Raw genomic sequence first — 22,291 nt, forward strand, 5'->3', positions numbered from 1 at the left:
ACTTTATAAGTAGAAGTAAAGATGTTATTTTAATATTGAAATTTAGTTTATTTATGACTATATTTTAGGTTTGATATTTATTTAACCTTATTAACCAACTTATAATCATTATTAGAAAGACACTACAATTTATCACTTTTAACTATTTATAAAATATTATTTGGGCTATTTAAGTTAAACTAAAATTTACATTTAAGTTGATCATGTAATGTTATATTTAAATTATAATTTAAGTATTTTATACAAATAGTTCAAAAGTTATAGTTTTAAAATGATAATGGTTTACACCCATAATATAATAAAACTAATAAATTAAGTATAATAAGTTAAAAGTTAAAAAAACATAACTTTATAAATAGAAGTAAAGATATTCTTTTCATATTGAAATTTAGTTTGTATATGATTACACTTTATGTTTGATATTTATTTAATCTTATTAACCAACTTATAACCATTATTAGAAAGAAATTGAAAAGTTATGGGAGTTTCAAATGAATGTGGTGAAAGGAAAAATGCATAGGAGTTTCAAGTGAATGTGGTGAAAGGAAAAATGCTAGCTTTATAAGATACTAGGCGAATGTCCATGCGTTATGCGAAAAACACCTATATAGTTGAAGTCTTTACAAATATATGTTTTTGTTAAAATATAACAATAATGTTGTTGTTAAATTTGATATCCTAATTCGTATACTAAATTGATATAATATATTGATTATTTGGAATTATATGATAATATATATATATATATATATATATATATATATATATATATATATATATATATATATATATATACATCTATTATAATTTCATTATCTCAATAGTTTGAGTGACTTCTACTCGCGAATTACAAGTGAATAAAATTAAGTATAATATATGGTTTAATGTTATTCGTAGTTGTTATTATTGTTAATTAATTTTTTAAAATTTATTTGCTTAATGTTTTAATTTCTATCAGTATAATTATTTAAAACATCAAACATTGTTTTTTGATTTTAAATATAACAATATAATCATTTATATATAGTTATTTTTAACTATTGTTACTGTAAGTTATTTTAAGTTACGTATTTGAAAACTTTTAACGATTATAAAAATATCTTTAAGAAATATTTTAGTTAAATTGAGATTACAGTTTAGTTTTTGCATTTATCACTACAATTTATCACTTTTAACGATTTATAAAATATTTTTTGTTTTTTTAAGTGAAAATGAAATTTATATTTAAGTTGACACTGTAATGTTATACTTAAATTAACAATTTAAGTATTTTTGTCCAAACTGTTCAAAAGTTGTAGCTTTAAACTAATGATGGTTTACATACAACAACATTTTAAATCTAATAAATTAAGTATAATATGTTAAAAGTTAAAGACATAACTTTATAAGTAGAAGTAAAAATATTATTTTAAAATTGAAATTTAGTTTATTTATGATTACACTTTAGGTTTGATATTTATTTAACCTTATTAACCAACTTATAATCATTATTAGAAAGACACTACAATTTATCACTTTTAATTATTTACAAAATATTTTTTGAGTTGTTTAAGGTAAACTAAAATTCATATTTAAGTTAACCCTGTAATGTTATATTTAAATTAATAATTTAAGTATGTTATACAAATTGTTCCAAAATTGTATCTTTAAAACGATAATGGTTTACATCCAACAATATATTAACACTAATAAATTAAGTATAATATGTTAAAAGTTAAAAAACATAACTTTATAAGTAGAAGTAAAGATAATACTTTAATATTGAAATTTAGTTTATATATGATTACACTTTAGCTTTGATATTTATTTAACCTTATTAACCAATTATAATTATTATTAGAAAAAAATTGAAAAGTCATGAGAGTTTCAAATGAATGTGGTGAAAGGAAAATTGCATGAGAGTTTCAAATGCATGAGGTTTAAGGAAAATGCTAGCTTTATAAGATATACTAGACGAATTCTCGCGCGTTGTGCAACGCAGGTTGAAAATAGATTATTAAAATATTGAAAAGTATATGTTTAAAATGGTTATTTATTGACATTAACTTTGACATAATATTTTACACTAAATTTTATATATAAAATCTCAACTATTTTGAATAATATTATTCATTGACATCAACCCACATTCCTCATTAATACAATTAAATATAATTATCTATTTAGTATTATTTATTAAAAATATTATGATTGATTAATTTAAATTTTTTACTTATGCGATTATTTTTTAATTTCAAAAATGATGATCATTTAGAAAACAATTTATTTGTAGCTAACATTACATAATTTTTAATTCGATGTTATTATCATTTAAAATTATGGGAGAATTTCATATATGCCATTTTTAAACATCAAAATATCATATTTACCCAACTTAATTTATAAATATCATATTTACCCTTCATAAAATTTTAAAAAATCATTTATGTCATTTTTAAACATCAAAATACCATATATGCCTTTCTTAAATATCAAACTATCGTATATGCATTTTTTAAACATCAAATTATTAACGGTAATATCTAAAATATCCTCCATCTACAACATAATAATAATCAACAACAAGAAATACTAAATAATCAAAATATACATTCCATAAAAGGGTTGAAGATGAATCTTTTTGTGTGTCAAGAGACCGACATTCCAACAATTTAGAAGTTCACATTCTATTATCATAGATGTCTGGATAATATGGTTAAATTTCTTAATTATTATAATAATTCTAAGGTATAAAAAATGATTATAAAATATTAAAAACATTATAAAAAAGGATTTGGGCAAATATGATATTTTGAAGGTTTGTGAAGGATAAATATGTTATTGAGAAATTAAGCTGGGCAAATATGATATTTTGAAGTTAAAGATGGGCATATATGAAATTCTCCCTAAAATTATTGCTCATTAATTTAAACCACTTATTATTATTAATAATTTAAAGAAGACTTTTAAGAAACACTAAATATTATTACTCAAATATGAAACATATACTAGATAATAAAGTGATAAGACTGACAATTTACATTTCAAAAGAGACTTTCATGGATAATATAAAATATCCATGATTTTTCTAATTTACCATTTATTATTATTATTATTATTATTAAGTGAAAGAAAACTTTTAAAAAGCACTTACTATTATAATTAAAATGTTAAACATATACTAAAATATAAAGTGATAAGATAGACAATTTGCATTTTGAAAGAGACTTACATGGATAATATGGATAATATGACATATCCATGATTTTTAATTAATTATTTCTTTCAAGCAACACAAATATACAAACATATATACAATATCTAATTAAATATTATTTATATCACATTCCATAACATATGATCGACAATATGAATCTAATCTATTTTACATTTAAATTTCAACCACAACATACAATGATTGGATTAAAAAAATACTTAAACCAAGATATATATATATATATATATATATATATATATATATATATATAAAAAAGGATTAGTATATGATAAACTTACAAATTAAAAACTTTAACATAATAACATGGCTCGAAAATGGTCCAAAGCCCTCAAACCAACACAAAAACCTTTAAATTTGTTTTCTTTGTGAATTTTAAATGTGATTTGTATTTGTGTTTCTATTCAAAAAGATTGGTCTTTTTATAGTAAACTATCCATTAATTGTTTATTAAACATATTATATAAGTTATAAAACCTTTGAATAGTTAATCATTATTAAGAGACTTTTGAGTGGTATTCATTTAAATATGAGGTTTCAAATGAATATGGTTTGAGTAAAATATAAGTTGAATAGCCTTGGGAGTTTCAAATTCATGAGGCTCAAGGAAAAATGTTAGCTTCATAAAATATATAGATATAGATATAGATAGATATATAGATATATGATAACAGAACTTTGAAAGGGATTAAGGGGGGCAAAGCATCCGGCAACCCCCTATTGGCTCTGCCCCTGGCTAGATCCTTCAAATTTATAAATATCTCTCCCAAATCTTCCCTCTCTGTTTTAATATAAATCTAAGCACACACCCATGGAAACCATAACTTCGTCACACTTTTATTTTTCAGTAGAGTATTAGATATTTTTTTTGTAAACCTTCCCTACATCATCTTCATCTCGAACCACATGCACCACCGAGACCACTCTCAACCATCACCGCCAAAACCGTAGACCTTCACCACCACAAACTGCCTGCCATCATGTAACATCCCAAGATGAGGTACTTCTAATTGTGACCTTATATTTGAATAATATTGCATTTTGGCCCCCTTGAAGTTGAAAAGATTGCAAGATTGGCCTAAAATGGCATTATGGTAATTTTGGGCAGGAGCTTGTACGCTAGGTGTGATAGGTTTTGAGCATTACAACATTCCTATGGTGCATATGCAACACTAATTGCTTTGGATCTAAGTTTTTTTCTATTGAACATGCAAATAGAAACTCCAAAGCAATAACCCTAGATCTAGCATATACAATTTGAAATTCACACACACACACACACATATATATATATATATATATATATATATATTAGGGTTAAAAGATTACCTCACTTGTTATATTGTAATAGCAAGAACAATCCTTACTTGATCTTGGCTTCTGAAAGCCTAGTGCCCCAAGTGTTGCACCTCTAATGGAATCACAAACACTCAATGCAAAGAATGACTTAGGAGAGAGGTGAAAATCGGCTACTCTAGGATTTCATAAAGCTTAGGGCCGAAATTCCTTATGGAGGGGTTCTATGTATAGTTGTGGCCGCTAGGGTTTTCAGGTGGAAACCCTAATTCCTTGCTTAAGGCTTAAGCAGCCCATGGACCCCTCGTTAGATCCCTTGGATGAAATCTATAGGGCCTCCCTATAGGATTTCGTACACTCCACTCTATGGAGTCCATCAACCCAGTTTTGCAACTATCAATGATTTGCAAAACCAGTCCCTCTATTATTAATCAGTTCCTTTAATCCCAAAATTAATATTAAATTAATTTCTAATCAATCACTAATTAATAATATGATTTTCAAATAATATATGAATCTTATAATATATTAATAAAATCATTATGAGTATCAATTTATTATTCATATAATAAATCATACTCTCTCTCTATCTCTCCATTAGTCATCATGTCAAGTTGCATGAGTGAAGGCAACCAAAAAGGACCATGTTCATAATCAAATCAAGCGCATACCAATTATAGTTATGGGCTTAGACACCTAATACAACAGTCTCCCACTTGGATAAGTCTAATAACTATTATTGCAAGTATGACTTCAGAATTTGATTAGCATTCGTAGCTTTCAAAAGCTGTTGTTGAACTCTGATCTTATCAGCAACGCGTCCTTTAGATAAGTGATCAAATATTCCTCCGTTCTACAAGATATCGTATGGACATGAGACATAGATTATAATCATTCTCTCTGTCTATGTGTTGTTTCCCGACTTCCGATTTACGACGACTAACTCAGACTATAATTGAACACATCAACTTAGTCTAGGCTTGGCCAAGCGCTTAGGGTGACATCATTAAATCATCGAGGGGCCCATAGATATCGATTTTATCCCATCTAGGGTAAAAAGAACGGATAAACTTCGACTCATATGCTTGTACTATTTACTCATCAAATCACACACAACAATACATTTTATAACATCAAGTTACTGATGCGTTTATGTATTATCAATGTACAATCGACTCGTAAACAACAAATATATGTCTCTGTTTCAAGAATATAAGATATTATCGTCTCACAATCACACGTGATAAAATCCATGAAGTGATTCAAATGAGCATGGGTTTAATCCATTACTAAAATCCTATTTCATGAATACCCACGAACACCGGAGCAAACATTTCTATGTCTAAGCACTTAGACAATCTACAGTCGAATTCATGACAGTCTTACCTCATTACTTACTTCCAAAGTATGATCGACTGTGGATGTTTGAATAATCTTGTTAGTCGGGAAGTAAAACATGCAAAGTGAAACACAAGAATAATTTAATCCAATATGGTCTCAATCTTTTGAATATAAATAAAACACTTATTATTTAATCACCATATTATATAGACCTTATTCATTGTTTACTGTTTCGACTAATCAACTTTATACTTGAATTAAAACAATAGTTATCCCATGCTCCAAGCATGCACATTATGTTTATCTATGGTCCTTCCTTTGTGAAATATATCAATTGAACACAATTCTAATGATGCTCATTTCACAATTCAAAATCCTTATTACAAGTGTAAGAATGCCAAATTTTTGCCACTACTAGAATCTGTTAGAGTCTAAACTTACATGCAATGATCCTTTTGTAATGTCAAGGCTTCAAAGTCACAGAGACTTAACCAACGATATTACAAAGTGTTCCACTGGAGATTGTTACAAGACAATTCCCCAGAAATGAAGTCTCACATTCAAGGTACATTCCTTGAACGTCCTTCTTGTATAAAAGTTTCTAACTTACACATAGATTCTTAATATCCAACTCCCATTATGAAACATTTCCATAATTGTCATATGACTATCCATTCTAAATAGAATCCTATCTATTTAGAATTATATCAATAAGGTCCATCCATTCCTATACTTCCAATTGTCCACAAGCAACCAGTGTTCGGTAAACCTCAGATTGTCCTTGACAGTTGTTTAACAACTTTAGTCATATCCGGTTTTGGTCATTTTTCCCTCTTAATGCGCTAGGCATTTGGAAAATTAGAACAGGCGAATATTATAGCATATGCAATCGATCCTATACTCGAAGCATATGAGATACGATTCATAATAAAGACATGATACTAGACCAGTCTCTTGCTATAATATTTCCATATATATAATTTCCTATGTTAAAACATTTCAACATGACATTCATATATTCTCATGACTAAGTTCCATTAAAATTTCAATCTAAGCGTTTAGATTCGAAATGAAGTATTAATGCCCTCTCCCTTAAGCTTTACTATAGCGAAACAATTTCCAAATTCTGCAACTTTGTAAATTTAGAACTTTGTTTCCTATAAATAGCATTGCTTACTTGCAACACTTTACATAATAATCATGCTCCCACTAGAATAAAAATTATGTTCTTACAAGCATAACAATTATGTTCCCACTAGCTTTGACATGTACTCAGAAATCAGTTGAACTTCTAGAAATCAATACCTATTGACTTTCTTAACAAAGTTCAAATTTATGATACGTGGCGCTTCGATAAGTCTCTATACACATTTCATTAGACAGCTTATGTGCGTGTCTAAACCTTTTCAGAGCTTATAGAAATAAGTCTCAAATGTTCAAACTAATTGTCATTTCTCACAATTCGAACTATGAAAAGGGATGTCATAATCATATTCGAATTTGAGAACACAACTATCACAACTGCTAACTTTAATCCTTTAAAATCTACTAGTGAAAGAATTTCCTCACAATCATTTTCATAAACTAGAGAGAAACCTCTTACCACTTAGATTTTATGGTGTATACGTTTCTATCCATGCGAACTTGTCATTTCGAACCATTATCACAAGACAAGGTTTATGAGAAATTCAAATTCATATGGACTGAACCTGCTTATTCTTAATTTCTTGTCATCCGGCAGCTTAAGGCCTACCATTGCTTCTAAGTTATTGAGCAGCTCACCCACACTGATTAATGTACTTTCACTGATCAAAGCGTTTTGCCTTATACAATCAAATGAGAACCCATAAAACTCACATGCGTAGTCAACTTAACTGGAATAGACACATAAATGAGAATATGTCAACACGATCGGTTGTTAACCTCAGGTCGTGTGCTAGTGACTACCAAAAAGTTGTAGGCCCAGCGAGGCATTCTAGTCATTCTGAAGGCTCGGGAGCGGTCCAGATAGGTTGTAGGATTTGTGAGGCGGCCAGGTCAGGCTGAAGGCTCAGTTATGCATGTTGTTGTTTGATATGTTGTATGTGTTGGTACTTTGGGGGAACTCACTAAGCTTTGGCTTACAGATTTTAGTTTATTGTTTCAAGTACTTTTGATGATTGCGGGAAGGCGAATGTGTGACCGTACACATCCTCTATTTATGGTTTTATGGTTTTGGGATACTCTGATATGGATAAACAATTTGGCAACAATGATTTTGTATGACTATTGGTTGTTTTTAAAAGTATAAATTTGTTGTGATTTTTGAGTCGTTACACATCACCCTCCATCGCCACCTGTTACAGCCAAAGATATCCAACCACCTATAGCACCTATTGCAACCTCCACGAACCACCAACCTCTACCTCAAAATCAGTTGAAAAGGTTAACCTTCAAGCCACCCATCACAGCCTCACACACAATTTGTTTCAGCCTCACACCTTCTAAACTCAAACCCTCCATCGTAGACAACCTCTAACCATCGGAACCTCCACCCTCTTACTTGTTCCAACTTTGAACAAACTACACCCCAAGTGCCACTTTTGACAACCATAACCACATGATACTTACGCCACCATCAAACCAATAAGATATATAAAAAAGAGGAGGTTGTGTTTTAAGGATCAACAGGGTAGTAGATAGGTTGGGGCATATAACATTTAAATATAAAACCCATTACAATCATGAACTAATATTGAGGCCATACTTTAATATACTAATATAGAGGCCATACCATAATGTCTAACAATTGTACTATCAAAAAGAAGGAAGAAATTACTGGAATTGTGACTTCATGAATTGGTGTGTTTATTAATTAGTGAGGTTATTATTTTTTGGTGCGGTTTTCATCATTAAATATGGGTATTTTTATGAGGTTTTCGTCATTTTTTGGTGCGGTTATATAACCGCATTATTAGATGTTTTTGATGTGGTATCTGTTGGTGCGGTTCAATACCCGCATCAATTAATCATTTTAACCGCATCAGTTAATGTTTTTTTTGTACTAATGGGAACATGTTTTTTTATATTTGTTACTAATTGTTAATTTAACATATGTTTTTCAACCTCATTGAGGAAGAGTCTCTCACATTCTTCTTCTTCTTCTTTTTCTTCTTGTTTGTTTGTTGTTGTTGTTGTTGTTGTTGTTCTTATTATTATTATATTATTATTATTATATTATTATTATTATTATTATTATTATTTTTATTATTATTATTATTATTATTATTATTATTATTATTATACACACACACACACTAGTAAAATGTCTGCGTGTTGGAGCGTTAACGGTTAGTTTTATTTTGACAACCTGTATTCAATTATCGATTAACTAAGATGTTCTTACAGTTAAAAAAAATATAAGTACATTGTTGTTTTTATTAAAAAGATACGAATATTTTATATAATATGGTTTTATAATATCTAAGAGTAATGTGGTTGATCCATACAAGACGTGTATGTACACAATAGCTTATATGTATACTTAATAAGCATCAGTCACGTTCTGTTGGTCCACTTATCGGATCTCATTATTAATCTAAACGGGTTCGAACTGGTTGTTCATCCTAGTTCGATCTAAGCATCATTGGCTTAGTCCCGTTCAGGCTCATCAAACAACCAAATTGGTCCTAAAAAGATCAAACCATTTCTCTAGTGATATGAATAAACTATTATAACTTATAAGGATAATATAGTTTAGGTTTTATTCACATTTGGTCCCTTATGTTTTTTTGTCCATATATTACCATTGAACTTGTTTGGACTATTCACATTACATCCTTATGATCGGCTAAAACCTACACTAACCAGTCATAAGGATATAATATGAACAATCCAAACAAGTTAGATGGTCATATGTGGACAAAATATAACTGCAATGACTAAACGTTAACACAACGTAAACTATATTACCCTTCTAAGTCTAGTACAAACAAGGTAGTTTAGTTTGAAATAGGGATTAAGTCTAGTACAAACAAGGTAGTTGGACATTGATACCAAACCTTAAGGACCAACAATGTAATTTTTTAATGTTATAACTAAATTGCATCTTTGGTCCTGACATTTACTAAATACAACACATTTGTTTCAAACTTTTTTGTTGGTTGCAAAGATCGTCCCTAACATGTATATATGCATACAATGTCATAGTCTAGAATACATATTCCAGCTTCTTATTTCACTTTCCGTGATTGCGGCTGTACATATATCTTCACCATGTGAATTGAATAATTGATTAATCTTATTACAGAAACATAGCAAAGTCTTTAATTATGAAAATAAAGAAAACATGCGTACTTCCTCAACACTACCGGTTGGTAATTTCCACACCCATGTGCATCTAAAACACGATATATAAAAATTAAGTAAATTAATTTCAGATAAAAAAATATATATAGTTGTTTGCATGTTTTTAGTGCCATGATTAAATAGAAAAGATGGAGGTGAATAAGTGATGAATGTAGAAAGTCAGACCTCCCCTCTAGAGTTGACGACTAAAGCAGGAAAAAAAAACCAAAAACAAAAAGGTAGATTACATGTTTGGTCCTAGAGGTTTGAAAAATGTAATATTTTTTGTTCACAAGATTCATTTGTTGCCCTTTTGGTCCCCGATCCAAACTATTGTTACAATCTTGGTCCCTATCCTTCATTGTTGTTAATATGTGCACTAAAATTTTACTAATTTTATCACTTGACATAGATAAAAATAAATAAATAAATAAATAAGTAGGAAAATACAGAGAAAAAAAAGGTAAGAAGATATTTAATTTCTTATTACTTTATTCTTATAATAGTGACTAGTGAGTTTATTGTAGCAAAACATACCATCTTCCTTTGTTTCCTTATCAGTCTTGTGATAATTCTGATATGCTCCACATGCTTAACTTGTCAATTGACTCGATTCCATATTTCATTAATAATTTAATATTCATATTTTACTTTCCATTAAATTAATTAATGCCTTAACCTAGTGGTAAAAGCATTTACCCACCACCCTGTCTCAAAAAGCATACCAAGTATATTTGGCATAGTGGAATATACAAATAAGAACGCAACTTGGCATTCTATATACACGATGTTCCTTCACATTAAATGTTGAATATCAAGTAATCATGTAATAGTACAAAACAAAAAAGTATACCCAAAACATGAACAAAAGATTTTTATCTACTAATTTTCCAACCCTTCCACAACTATGTACGTATAAATTAATACAAATTTCATGTTCCCTTATTCTTTTTCTTATAAAGAAGAAAATGTATCAAAACCTAAAAAGATTTTCGGGGGTGTTCCATGTTTTTCCCCTTTTGAATCATATTCGAAAATTCCCACCACAAACAAGTTTCTCTTCAAAGTATTGAAAATCGATTTTCGTCATAATCCAGCTTTTTGACATTCTTAACTTCAAAGTAACTAGTTTTTTTTTCTTTCTTTTTTGTTTTGTAATTTTGTCTCCCTTTGTAAATTGTTGCTAGATTTTATCATATTTTTGTACTTTGATTTTAAGATGGTTTTGGATCTGGTTCTAATTTTGGAACAATAGCAGACGATAGCTCTAGATGAGAAACCCTAACAGCACCTATAAGCCGCTCTGGCAACTCATCTGTTGTGTTTGCCTGAAAAAACAAAAGAAACATGATGATGAGGGTATTTACGTCTTTTCCACAAAGGAGTTGAAAAAGTTATACCTGTACAAGGAAAGCCATGTCAACAACAAGGCTAGTGATAACACCGACTACAAGACCCAATACACCATTAGCCACAGTAGAGGAACCAATGTCAACATCAACCTGCAAAGTCAAAATAAAAAAGTCAACATCATAACCCATCAACCAAACACACCTTTTATTTCATTATTGAGATAGAGAGTGGAGATTACTTACTTCTAAGTAATTGGCCCCACGGATGTAGTTGCAGTCAACCGCTTTTCCTAAAAGACACGGGGTGCTTCCAACACTCTGCCGCACTATCCACGACCCCTGCATTTTCATTTATGTATAACTACAAGTTCTACTGCATTTGACATGCATTGGACTGACACTCAGACTGATGTCATCGAGACAAAAATTACAACCTTTTGTCCCACCCAAAAAAAGTGGAGAACATGGGCGCGCTCTCAATTTCTCCTCTGTGCAAAAAGACGTAAATACCCTTCTCATCCTCATCGTCAAAACTAGCCCTAGAAAGCTTGTTTTGACCCATGTAACAAACATAGCCGAAGGCTATGTTTATTACACGGGACTAGATAATTGTTCTACGGCTATTTCCGATTATTAGGATGATGAGGGCATTTACGTCTTTTTGCACAGATGAGAGATCGAGAGCATGTCCATGTTCTCCAATTTTTTTAGGTGGGACAAAAGATTGTAAATTTTGTCTCGTTGATATCAGTCTCAGAGTCCCAGTCCGATGCATGTCAAATGCAGTATTAAGGAAGAAGAGGATTATGGATAAAATAATACTAATAAATACCTTGGGAACCGATGGAATGAGTTTCATCCTACTATTACGAAACTCATCATCACCATCAACAAACCGTTGCAACAAAGATCCCATTGTTAATTCCTTGCTCACAAAATAAAAAACCATACTATAGTTTGTTGAACCAGGCACCTTCAAAAGTTAAAATAAAAATAATCCCATTATGTTTCCGAGATTTAAAATATCCACATTTCAAAACCACTTACTTGTAAATTGAACACCATGGAGAAATGTCCTTTTTGAGACGCAATCTAAATAAATAAACAATTACAAAATTGTAGTCTATAATATATAAAGATTAAAGATAAAAGATTAAGATTAAACATACTTGTGCAGCACAACCAGGCCTTCTAGCAACATGATCCATTCGTTTCGTGTCTTTAAACCAATCAACAGCCACAAGATCCATAAGCGGTTTGCCTCCGGGCATCTTCAATTACAAATATTATTTTATTATTTTGGAAAATAAAATATTTAAATGATTAAAAAAAAACCTTGGATTTATCATAGCAAAAACGTTTGCTACGGACTCTAAAGTTGCTTCCATCTGATATTCTCCAGCAGTCACGCCCATTTTCGTTATCATCTCTTCGAAGATTACCCGAAAAGCAAGAAAAGTCGATTTGAACAACGGGTTCTTCTTCAAAGGCTATAATGGTAAATTACATCATCAGTACAAGGGCATTTACGTCTTTTGCACAGACAGACAGACAAAAAAATTGTATTTTCGTCCTATTTATTTAAACACAGACAAAAACAACCCACCAGTCCGTTTCGTCTCCTGAAAACATTGAAAAACAAAATCAGAAAATATAATATAATATATATAAACAAAAACAATTCTCACTGTTAGAATTTTTCAAAGTCCTTATATTTTGGCCTTATAATCGATTTAGTCCTTATATGTTTTTTTTATTCAATTAAGTCTCAAAACCCGGCAATTCTACTCATTTTGACCCTTTCACCCGTTCAACAGGTCGTCTCACTTTAAAAAATTACACTTTTAGCCCAGATATTAAATTTTATTACAAACTTGGTCCAAAATTTACACTTTTGGCCCAGATTTCAAAATTTTGTTACGAATTCATCCTAAATTGGAAGTACAATGTCTTAATAAGAAAAGAAAAAAAAAAGAATTACCTCTTCATCAGGGATTGGGAGATCTTCATCCTCGTCTGAATACTCATCCATCATTTTTGCAGCATTATCAAGAGATTGACTTCGATTATGAACAGAAGTCAACTGAATCTTGTTTGACTTTTTTGAAGGAGCAGAACATGATGCCATATTAACCATAACAGGAATTCTTGGAGCAGTTCTTTCATCAGATTGAGCAAAATATTCCCTCAATCCTATTACCAAAATATCAAATCATATTAAAAAAATTATTTTTAACAAATGCAAAGAGTATAAATAAATAAATAAAAACTCACCAGCAACACTATTTAACATTTGTAGCAAACAATGTTGTTGAAAAGATGAAACATAACCAACTCCCCATCCCTTTAGATCAATTTGCATAAGATGTTGAACTTGTGATCTTGGCCTTCCATTTCGACTCTTCAGAGGGGAAATATTAAACCCACCACCTAAATCAATATTATAAAATTAAAAGAATAATAATAATAATAATGTAAGTATCACATGGATCTAAAAACCTTAAGGCCCTGTTTGTTACACAGGATAGGACAGAACAGGTTGTACTGCATTTCCCTTAATATCAATAAGACAAAAACTGAAAACTTTTTGTCCCATCCGAAAAAGACGGAAGACTTGCTTTTAATCTCTCGTATGTGCAAAAAGACGTAAATGCCCTCCTCATGATAGAAAATAGCCATAAAAAGCTTGCCCAATCTAAAAAAACTTAAAACCTCGGATGGGACAGAACATAACAGGTTGTACTGCATTATCCTTAATGTCAATAAGACAAAAGTTGAAGTTTATTTTGTCCAAGAAAAGACATAAATGCCCTCCTCATTATAGAAAATAGCCCTAGAAAGTTTGTCCAGTCTAAAGTAACTTATTATTACTTACTCTCAATATGGGCGCGTACATATCCTGGTTGGGGCCCACAGTTCTCATGCTCCCTTGAGCAAAATAGTACAACTGCAAAACAACAAAAAAAAATAATAATAATATTATAAACCTCAAAAATGTAATATAATAAATGAAAATGTTAAAACTAAAAGAGTATAATATAAAAAATTTAAAATGCATAAACTCACCATAACTTCCATCATCATTTCGGCGCCAATATCGAACATAACAAAGGTCACGTGGCCACACAAATCTAAAAACATTTTGAGGTTTACAATTTTACATATTAATAAAATATAGAAGAAACAAAATAATTAAAGAATATAATTTGATTTATTACGTTGGAAACCAATCAAGCTGAAGTCTGTGATATAGAATTGCTGTATGTCCATCCACCTCTTCAACCAAGCTTCCATCTTGGAAACTACAATCCCACCTGTAGATATGCCCACAAGGTGTTCGATGAAATGTCTAAGAGAAATAAAATTGTATTGCATATGAATTTTAGCAATTTGATTATAAGAAAAGAGAAAAAAGTATTTAGAAATATGAATATAAAATATTTACTCAGAGCGGGTCCCATCCATGCTCATTACAAGCTCAAATATTTCTTCACAACTGGCTTCTACAACACCTACAGCCTTCATAGCTCTACTACAGCTTTTTGGCTTCATTTCCAAATAAAAAAACATTTAAATAAATATTTATGTTAATGATTATGTAAAATATAAGAAAATAGTTCAGGTCATACAAGGAAATCAACTTCAAGTAGCTCTTCAAAGATACGAAGTCCTGCGTGGAATTTTACATGATAGAATTATAAATTATAAATAAGTAATAATCATTAATCCAATTGAATTAGAAGATTAAAAATTAAAAGATACCATTTTGGCATTGAAGGAGACGCCAGTGTTTTCTAGAGAATGCCTGATTGTGATTATTCTGGCTTGATAATGTTGAAGTTTCTTGAGTCCAATCCAATATTGATTCAGGAGGACCTGTTATAATAAATTGATTAATGAAATTGGAAAAAAGGAAAAAAGATAATTAAGAGAAAAGAGAAAAAGGGAAAAAGAAGAATTACCATTTCCAATTGTTGTTCTTCGCATCAAACTTGGGCGTGAATCTTCTTCATCTTCAGCTGCACTATATCTACAAATCAAGAAATGTTTATAAAGATAGGATTAGTAATAGTATCTATTTTTTCAATTATTTTTTTGAAATATTGTTTATCTGAAAAACAAAAGGGATATACTGGCTTTCTTGATCTGATGAGGAAGCATTTCTTCCACTATCCATTCCAGATTTATATTCAAAAGAATGATATTTATTTCCATTAGCAACCAGTGACTCCTGATGCTGTAAAAGATTAACAAATCATTAGCTTTCACAAAAACTTACAAATATCTACAAAAAGAAAATGGAAGAAAGATATATAGATACCTGATCAATAACAGACTCGATTTTTTCTTTCCAAATAAGTGCTTCCTGGATGTTGAAAGCTGCCATCTAAAACAAGAACAATTTGTACTTTCTTAAGTGCTTTTTGAACATCATTTGACAAAAAAGAAAAAGAAAAAGATAATATACCGTAATTCGATTGTGTTTGTCCTTCTTACTGTAGATTAACAGAACATATACCATCTGTTTCAAATAAGTGAAGCAACATCAACATTGTGTTAAGGGTTGATAGATCATATACTTTCAGAATCCAGATTATATGATTAAGAGAAAGTAACAAAAAATTGATTAGAAACTGAAAGATGCTCACATGGCCATGTTGTGTTCTTAAGCCTCGATCCTCCACTCTACAGTTGCCATCGATAACCATAGTTTTGATTGGAACCTAATTGAGAAAAGAAAGAATGCGTCAATTAATATATACTAGAAGAAATGTCAAATGTCAAATGTCAAATGTCAATAGCAATCACAGGTTAAGATAATTACCACATTGTCCTGAGGCTTCCTCTTGTAATAAGCAAGCAACCTTGATTCAAGAACGAAATATCTCATATGAATGAAAGATCTCCCAATTTTCCTCCTCCCATATCGCACCATCCACCCATCATAGACTACTTTCGGATTCGACATCGCAATATCTTCACCCGATCCTCAAGTAATCGAGGAGAATCAACAACTCATTACCCTAAAACTAAAACTAAAACCCCCCCAAAATTGAAAATCAATCAAAACCCACAAACCTAAACCCCACAATTAACTTGAAGAAATTCAATCCGCGAGTGCGATCTGGCGAATCTAGACTTCACCGATTCGCCTGAAGAACTTGAGCATGAGACTACAATTCGAGAAACCAACCTGTGAAATTGAAATTAAACCGAGATTCTACACTCGTTACAGTCGGTGACACAACAACAACAACAACAACAACAAAGTGTGTTATACAATTATGTTTGAGAAATCAAGAAAGAAGATGAACATACGATCTTTGGGGATTGAGGGTGTTGGCCGGCAACTGCAAGTAGTATTGTGCCGGTTGTATTGTGGAGAGAGAGTCAGAAAGACAGTGGGATCATCAACGGCAGGAGAATTCTGACTAAATTGGATTTTTTTATTACTAAAATTTGAAAGATTTGGGGTGGAATTGGGGTGGGAGAAAGTAGGCCAACTGGAAACGTCAAGTCTTTTTCAATTTTCTTTTTATTTTTAACAACAAAATTTTATAGTTTTGTCATTTTTGTTCATTCACCAAATTCCAACTTCCAACCATTATTAATAATGTCAACCATAGTACTTTGGATATTTAATGTGTGGTTTCATTGTTGTTATTTGGATTTTCAATTTATGCTCAAAATAGATTCAATCTCAATCTTTAGTTTTATGAGTTTATATCTGATGATGAGCTTTTTTAAAAAAAATTTAAACTTGAATCTCATAGATCTAAACAAAACTATTATGAATGTTTAGGATTTATATTTTTATATGTGTATTTGATGTAATTATGGTAGACTTTGTTAAATAATGGACTAGTGCTACAAAATATTTTATAGTTTTGATTCAGGAGTATCATAGTGGATACATTTGTTCACTGTTCTAAAACACGCTTGATGAAAAAAAAATTAAGACAAAACTGCAAAAATGATCCATGTGGTATGCATTTTTTCAGGAAAAATGTTCAAACCACTAAACTTTTGAATTTGTGGTCGTAATAAGCAAGTTTGTTTGTGGTTTTGGTCCCTTGCAAAACTAAAAAGACTAAAATGTCTTATTGATACATTTTTTTATATTTTTTCTATTTAATTTAAAGTTTTATTAATAATAAATATGGGACATCTCTCTCTCTCTCTCTCTCTCTCTCTCTCTCTCTCTCTCCGTAAACAGGTACATCCACCTTTGTCTTTCTCCCTCACATCCAAGAACATTGAATCAGTACCCAGATCTAAAAGGCAATACATACTAAGAAAGTGGGTTCTCTGGCCATTCATGCAGTGTTGTAAAACTCACCGAGTTAGCAGATTACTCGGCCGAGTACTCCTTACTCGACCCCTTACTGAGGCGAGTTACAAAATCTGAGTACTCCCCGATTGGCCCCTTACTGAAGCGAGTACTTAATGATTTATTATCCAACACGCAAATGTGATTATTACTACATATATATCTTAAAGTTTTAGTAATTATTCACGAAGTGAGACCATTGTGTGTTTTCCAATTTTTGTGTAACAATTGCATTTTCAGGTTTTTTCCATTATTACCCTTAGCTTAAAAACTTTGTCATTTTGGTCCCTAGCCGAGTACGTTGGGTGTATTGGCTCGATAATCGGATCGCAGAGGCACCCACATACGCGGGGCGTACGGCCAACAGGGGCAAACCCTAATTTTTAGGGTTTGTGCCCTATTTAAACACCTTAAGTTGCTCCTAGACTCTCTTATGACCAGCGTCCACCTCTCTAAACCCTAAGAGTGAACCTAATTTCCCTTTAAGTGTTTTGAGCTTAAAAGTGAACTTTGAGGGTGTTTTTGGTGATTTTAAAGGAAGAGGAACTCTTGGAAGTTGCATTAGTGTGGTTAGAGCTTGTGGATCCAGAATCATCATCAACTTGGAAAGCTATTTGAGGTATAAATCCCTCAACTTGATGGTTCATTTTGTTAGATCTAGTTAGGGCTTGTTTTTGTGCTTTTTATGGTCATTTAAGTCATGCATGAGAGTATGAGTTACCTCAGAAGATAAGAATGATAGATCTTTGTAATACCTAAAATCTTAAAGAGAAATTGTCGAGAATAAGCTTTTATTTGAGTTGAACTCGGTGAGTTGGAGGGTCCAACTCGGTGAGTTTATGATTGAAGATTCGCGGGATTAAATGAGCCAACACGACGAGTTGAAGTGCCTCAACTCGGCGAGTTGGTGGCTGGGAAGGAAACCCTAATTTTTAGGGTGGTGCACCCTATTTAAAGGCCTTAAGCTCCTTTGGCTGGCCTCCTTAGCAGCCTCCATTGTTGTCAAAACCCTATATCGAGTTGTAGCCTCCATTGTCAAACATTTGAGCCTTGGATGAAGTTTGGTGGTCATTTTGTGCATTATGAAGGAGTTAGAAGATCTTGAAGTTTTAAGCTTGGAGAAGGAAGTCTTGGATCCAGAATATCTACCCATTTTGCAAGGAGTTTGAGGTATCAAGTTCTTATCTTGATGACTAGATGCTTAGATCTCTCTTTTGGGTTAAGTTGTTATGCTTTAGTCATGGGTTCGATGAATGTTTGGATTAGGACGTCCAATGACATCCCCATTTTCACGGCCAGAAAAGACCGATTTTGTACTTCTTTTAATAAAAATGTTGCGGAATTTGTTCCCATTAAAACATGATAAATACATTATCAAAGCATTTATGAAGAAAAGTATTTTTTTTATTCATTTAAAACATTTGGGATGTCATCGTCAATACAGAAACATAAGCATAAACATAACTTACATTTATTTATACTAGTGATCTACATCTGTTTTAAATCTCTCAGTGTAAAGTAGCTTCGTATCAACACTTGTGATACAAATAAACTGAGTGGGTCAGGTTGGGAAACCTGGTGAGTACATAGGGTTTTCAACCCACAATAATATAATTATTATGTTTAATCATCAAACAATTAACCCAATTACCCATCCCCATTATTTTCTTTAATCTTAAGGATCTACCCTAAGAATCAGCTATTTCTCGTTCAATCATTCCTAAGGATCTTCCTAAGGAATAGGTATGAAGTCCATTGTTGTCAATGACACAACTGTCAACACAGCTGCTAGTTCTATCACTTAGGCGCACCTACCATAGTTGTGACATTCTATATGAGGCGCTTCTGTCGGTATTGTCCTTTAGACGCTAGTGTCAAGGTTATAATGTTCTCTATTAGGCGCAGCTGCTGATATTATCCTTAGAGCGCAGCTGCTAGGATGTTTATCGTAGATCAACAACATCTACATGTTGTGGCGCAGCTTCCAGTGCTCATCTATAGGGTACTAGGTCCATTGCTGCCAATGTTCACCTATAGGGCACTAGGTCCATACCACTAATATTCCTCTATTTCAGCTTTCACCCTTCTTCCTTCATCTACCCATGTTTTTCCCAACATATTTTGTAGATATAAAAATACTTTATACAGCTTACATCATTTAAAACATGTATAAAAATATTTCATCAGCATAGACAACAAGTATTCAGACAATATGCACGCATAGCATGTAATTTATATTAAAATACTTCATATCTATGTGTAAGATGAAAGGGACTATGCACTCACCTGGTAAGGTGGTTAGTCGGCACTCGGACAACACTTCGTTATTCTTAAAACAATTATCCCTTGACGAAACCTAGTATCATTACCACTAGAGTTTAGTCTAACGTTTGACGAGACTAATTTAATAGTCTAGCTATTATTACTATTATATAAGCATTAAAAAATACTTATATAATCCATAATAATAGCCCAAATACTCCTTATAAGGTCCTAATAACATTACTATATTGAAACATAAGCTATACTAAAGATATGGTAAGCATAGCTCACTTACAGCGGGTTTTTCGCAAAAATCGGGTTTCGCTGGAGCAGCGTTCCCGAGCCAAAAGGCTAATTTCTCGGGACTCCGGGAGCCTTGGGGCTTCCTTCGGGTGCTAGGGGGTTTACCTAGGCTTTTAGGGGGGTTAGGGGGCTAGAGAGAGAGAGTCTAGAGAGAGAAAGAATAGTTTGGGAAGGTGTGAAGAATGAAGGAACCCGGCACCTCTATTTATAGGGGTGCTGACTGATGGACTCGCCGAGTAGGAGGACCTACTCGCCGAGTTGGGGCATGTGGTAGCCTTCTGGTGGTGTCACGTGTCCAATTCTGGTGCCACGTCACCCCTATCACGTATCAGCCTTCAAACTTAGAAAAATCATAACTCTCACATACGAGCTCTGTTTTCGACGTTCTTTTTTTCAACGCGTAGGTAAAATCAAGATCTACAACTTTCATTTAGACTCCATCGGCTAATTATCGACCGATCTCAAATTTAACAGTAGGAGGCGTTTAGACTGTTAAATGACCACAAAGAATTCGTAACTCCTTCATACGGACTCTGTTTTCGTCTATCTTTTTACCGTTGAGTTCCTATTAATGAGATCTTCAACTCTCATTTAGGTTGCGTAAGCCAAAAACCGCTCGAACTAAAATTCGAGTTTCGGGTCGGGCACTACTAAGCCAAATCTTAGAAAAATCATAACTTCCTCATACGAAGTCAGATTTGGGCGTTCTTTTTATGGATGTTCTTGGTTTAACATATACTAAAACTTTGGTTTAGATAACTAAGGCTAAAAATCGCTCCATCGTAAATTTACTATCTACGCTTCCCGGTGTCATGTCGGCTTTGCCGTAAAACTTCGACGGGTCATAACTTCTTCGTTATAACTCGGATTTCGGCGTTCTTTATATGTACGTAAACCTTGAGACATATTCTACAGCTTGGTTAAGACTATTTATTATAAATAATCTTTTGCCGAAAAGTTGTTTTCGACCCCTATTATCTCTAAATTGACTAGCCCAGATCTACGGGCGCTACACGTCCTAAAGCATTTCTTTCACATATGGGGTTTTCATGGACTCTTTTGGCAAAAAGGTGACAACTTTATGGATTTAAGGACTTCTTGTGTGCATTAAGTCCCTTATTAAGCCCTTCTTGCGCTTTTGAGCTTCTCCTAGGCATGCATGAATGTAAAGTTGGCAGCTTTACGTGGTTTTCCAGCTCTAGGGTGTTAGATCTACAATTTGGGGCTTTGTCTTTGGATATTAAGTGATTAATGGTTAAGCCCTCACTCTTTTAAGTCTAGGGATTTGGTTTGAACCCATTTCGGTGGTTCCTAAGGGTAAAGCTAGAAACTTTACCCTTATAGATCTCATTTTGATCGAGACCTGAGCTTTGGAGCTCTTGGATACGATGAAGGCAACTTAATGTATTAACTTGTTAGGTCTCGGGAGAACTCGGTGAGTTGGTTGGTCAACTCGGCGAGTTGTTTTGGTTTTCCTCGTTTTTGAGTTGATGTAGAACTCGGCGAGTTGGGTCAATATGGATTATGGATCTTGTCCTTTTGGCTTATGTCTTTGATTAAGTTTGTCCCAAGGGGGTGCTTGAGGTAATTTGAATTGTATCTAAGGAAAATATGGGCTTAGGATAAGGCCCATATGGGATTAGGCCCAATTTGTAAAATTAGGCCATTAGTGGGCCTTTGTGGATCCTTTGGTTTTGGGCTTGAGAGTTTGAGTTATTAATGGGCCATTAGAACACAAAGTGTTGGACAAGAGAGAATGGTTGGGCCTTAAGGCAAGGCCATGTAAAGGGTTTGGGCCCAATTTGGAAAATTGGGCCAATAGTTGATTTGTGGGCCTTTGGGCCTTTCAGAGTGTGGTTGGATCAT

At 32.3% G+C, this 22,291-nt stretch overlaps 1 protein-coding gene across 1 annotated transcript; it reads right to left on the bottom strand.

Annotated features, from left to right (window-relative positions):
• Positions 1 to 11,038: 11,038 nt before the first annotated feature.
• LOC145056773 (protein ENHANCED DISEASE RESISTANCE 2-like) lies at positions 11,039 to 17,023 on the bottom strand. The gene is made up of 23 exons (XM_079004495.1): positions 16,849 to 17,023; positions 16,355 to 16,723; positions 16,179 to 16,253; positions 15,998 to 16,051; positions 15,851 to 15,916; positions 15,663 to 15,766; positions 15,492 to 15,559; positions 15,292 to 15,405; positions 15,159 to 15,199; positions 14,975 to 15,075; positions 14,748 to 14,843; positions 14,596 to 14,660; positions 14,405 to 14,476; positions 13,804 to 13,959; positions 13,511 to 13,722; positions 13,136 to 13,151; positions 12,865 to 13,019; positions 12,699 to 12,800; positions 12,577 to 12,621; positions 12,362 to 12,502; positions 11,773 to 11,868; positions 11,578 to 11,679; positions 11,039 to 11,505 (listed from the first exon to the last, which is right to left on the bottom strand). Exons 2-23 carry the CDS (start codon positions 16,496 to 16,498, stop codon positions 11,392 to 11,394), a joined length of 2,139 nt encoding a protein of 712 aa, XP_078860621.1. The 5' UTR covers positions 16,499 to 16,723; positions 16,849 to 17,023; the 3' UTR covers positions 11,039 to 11,391.
• Between the last annotated feature and the right edge of the window lie 5,268 nt (positions 17,024 to 22,291).

This window comes from Lactuca serriola, chromosome 6, assembly GCF_051521515.1.
Source record: "Lactuca serriola cultivar US96UC23 chromosome 6, Lser_US96UC23_V15, whole genome shotgun sequence".
In the NCBI taxonomy this organism is placed as follows: Eukaryota; Viridiplantae; Streptophyta; class Magnoliopsida; order Asterales; family Asteraceae; genus Lactuca; species Lactuca serriola.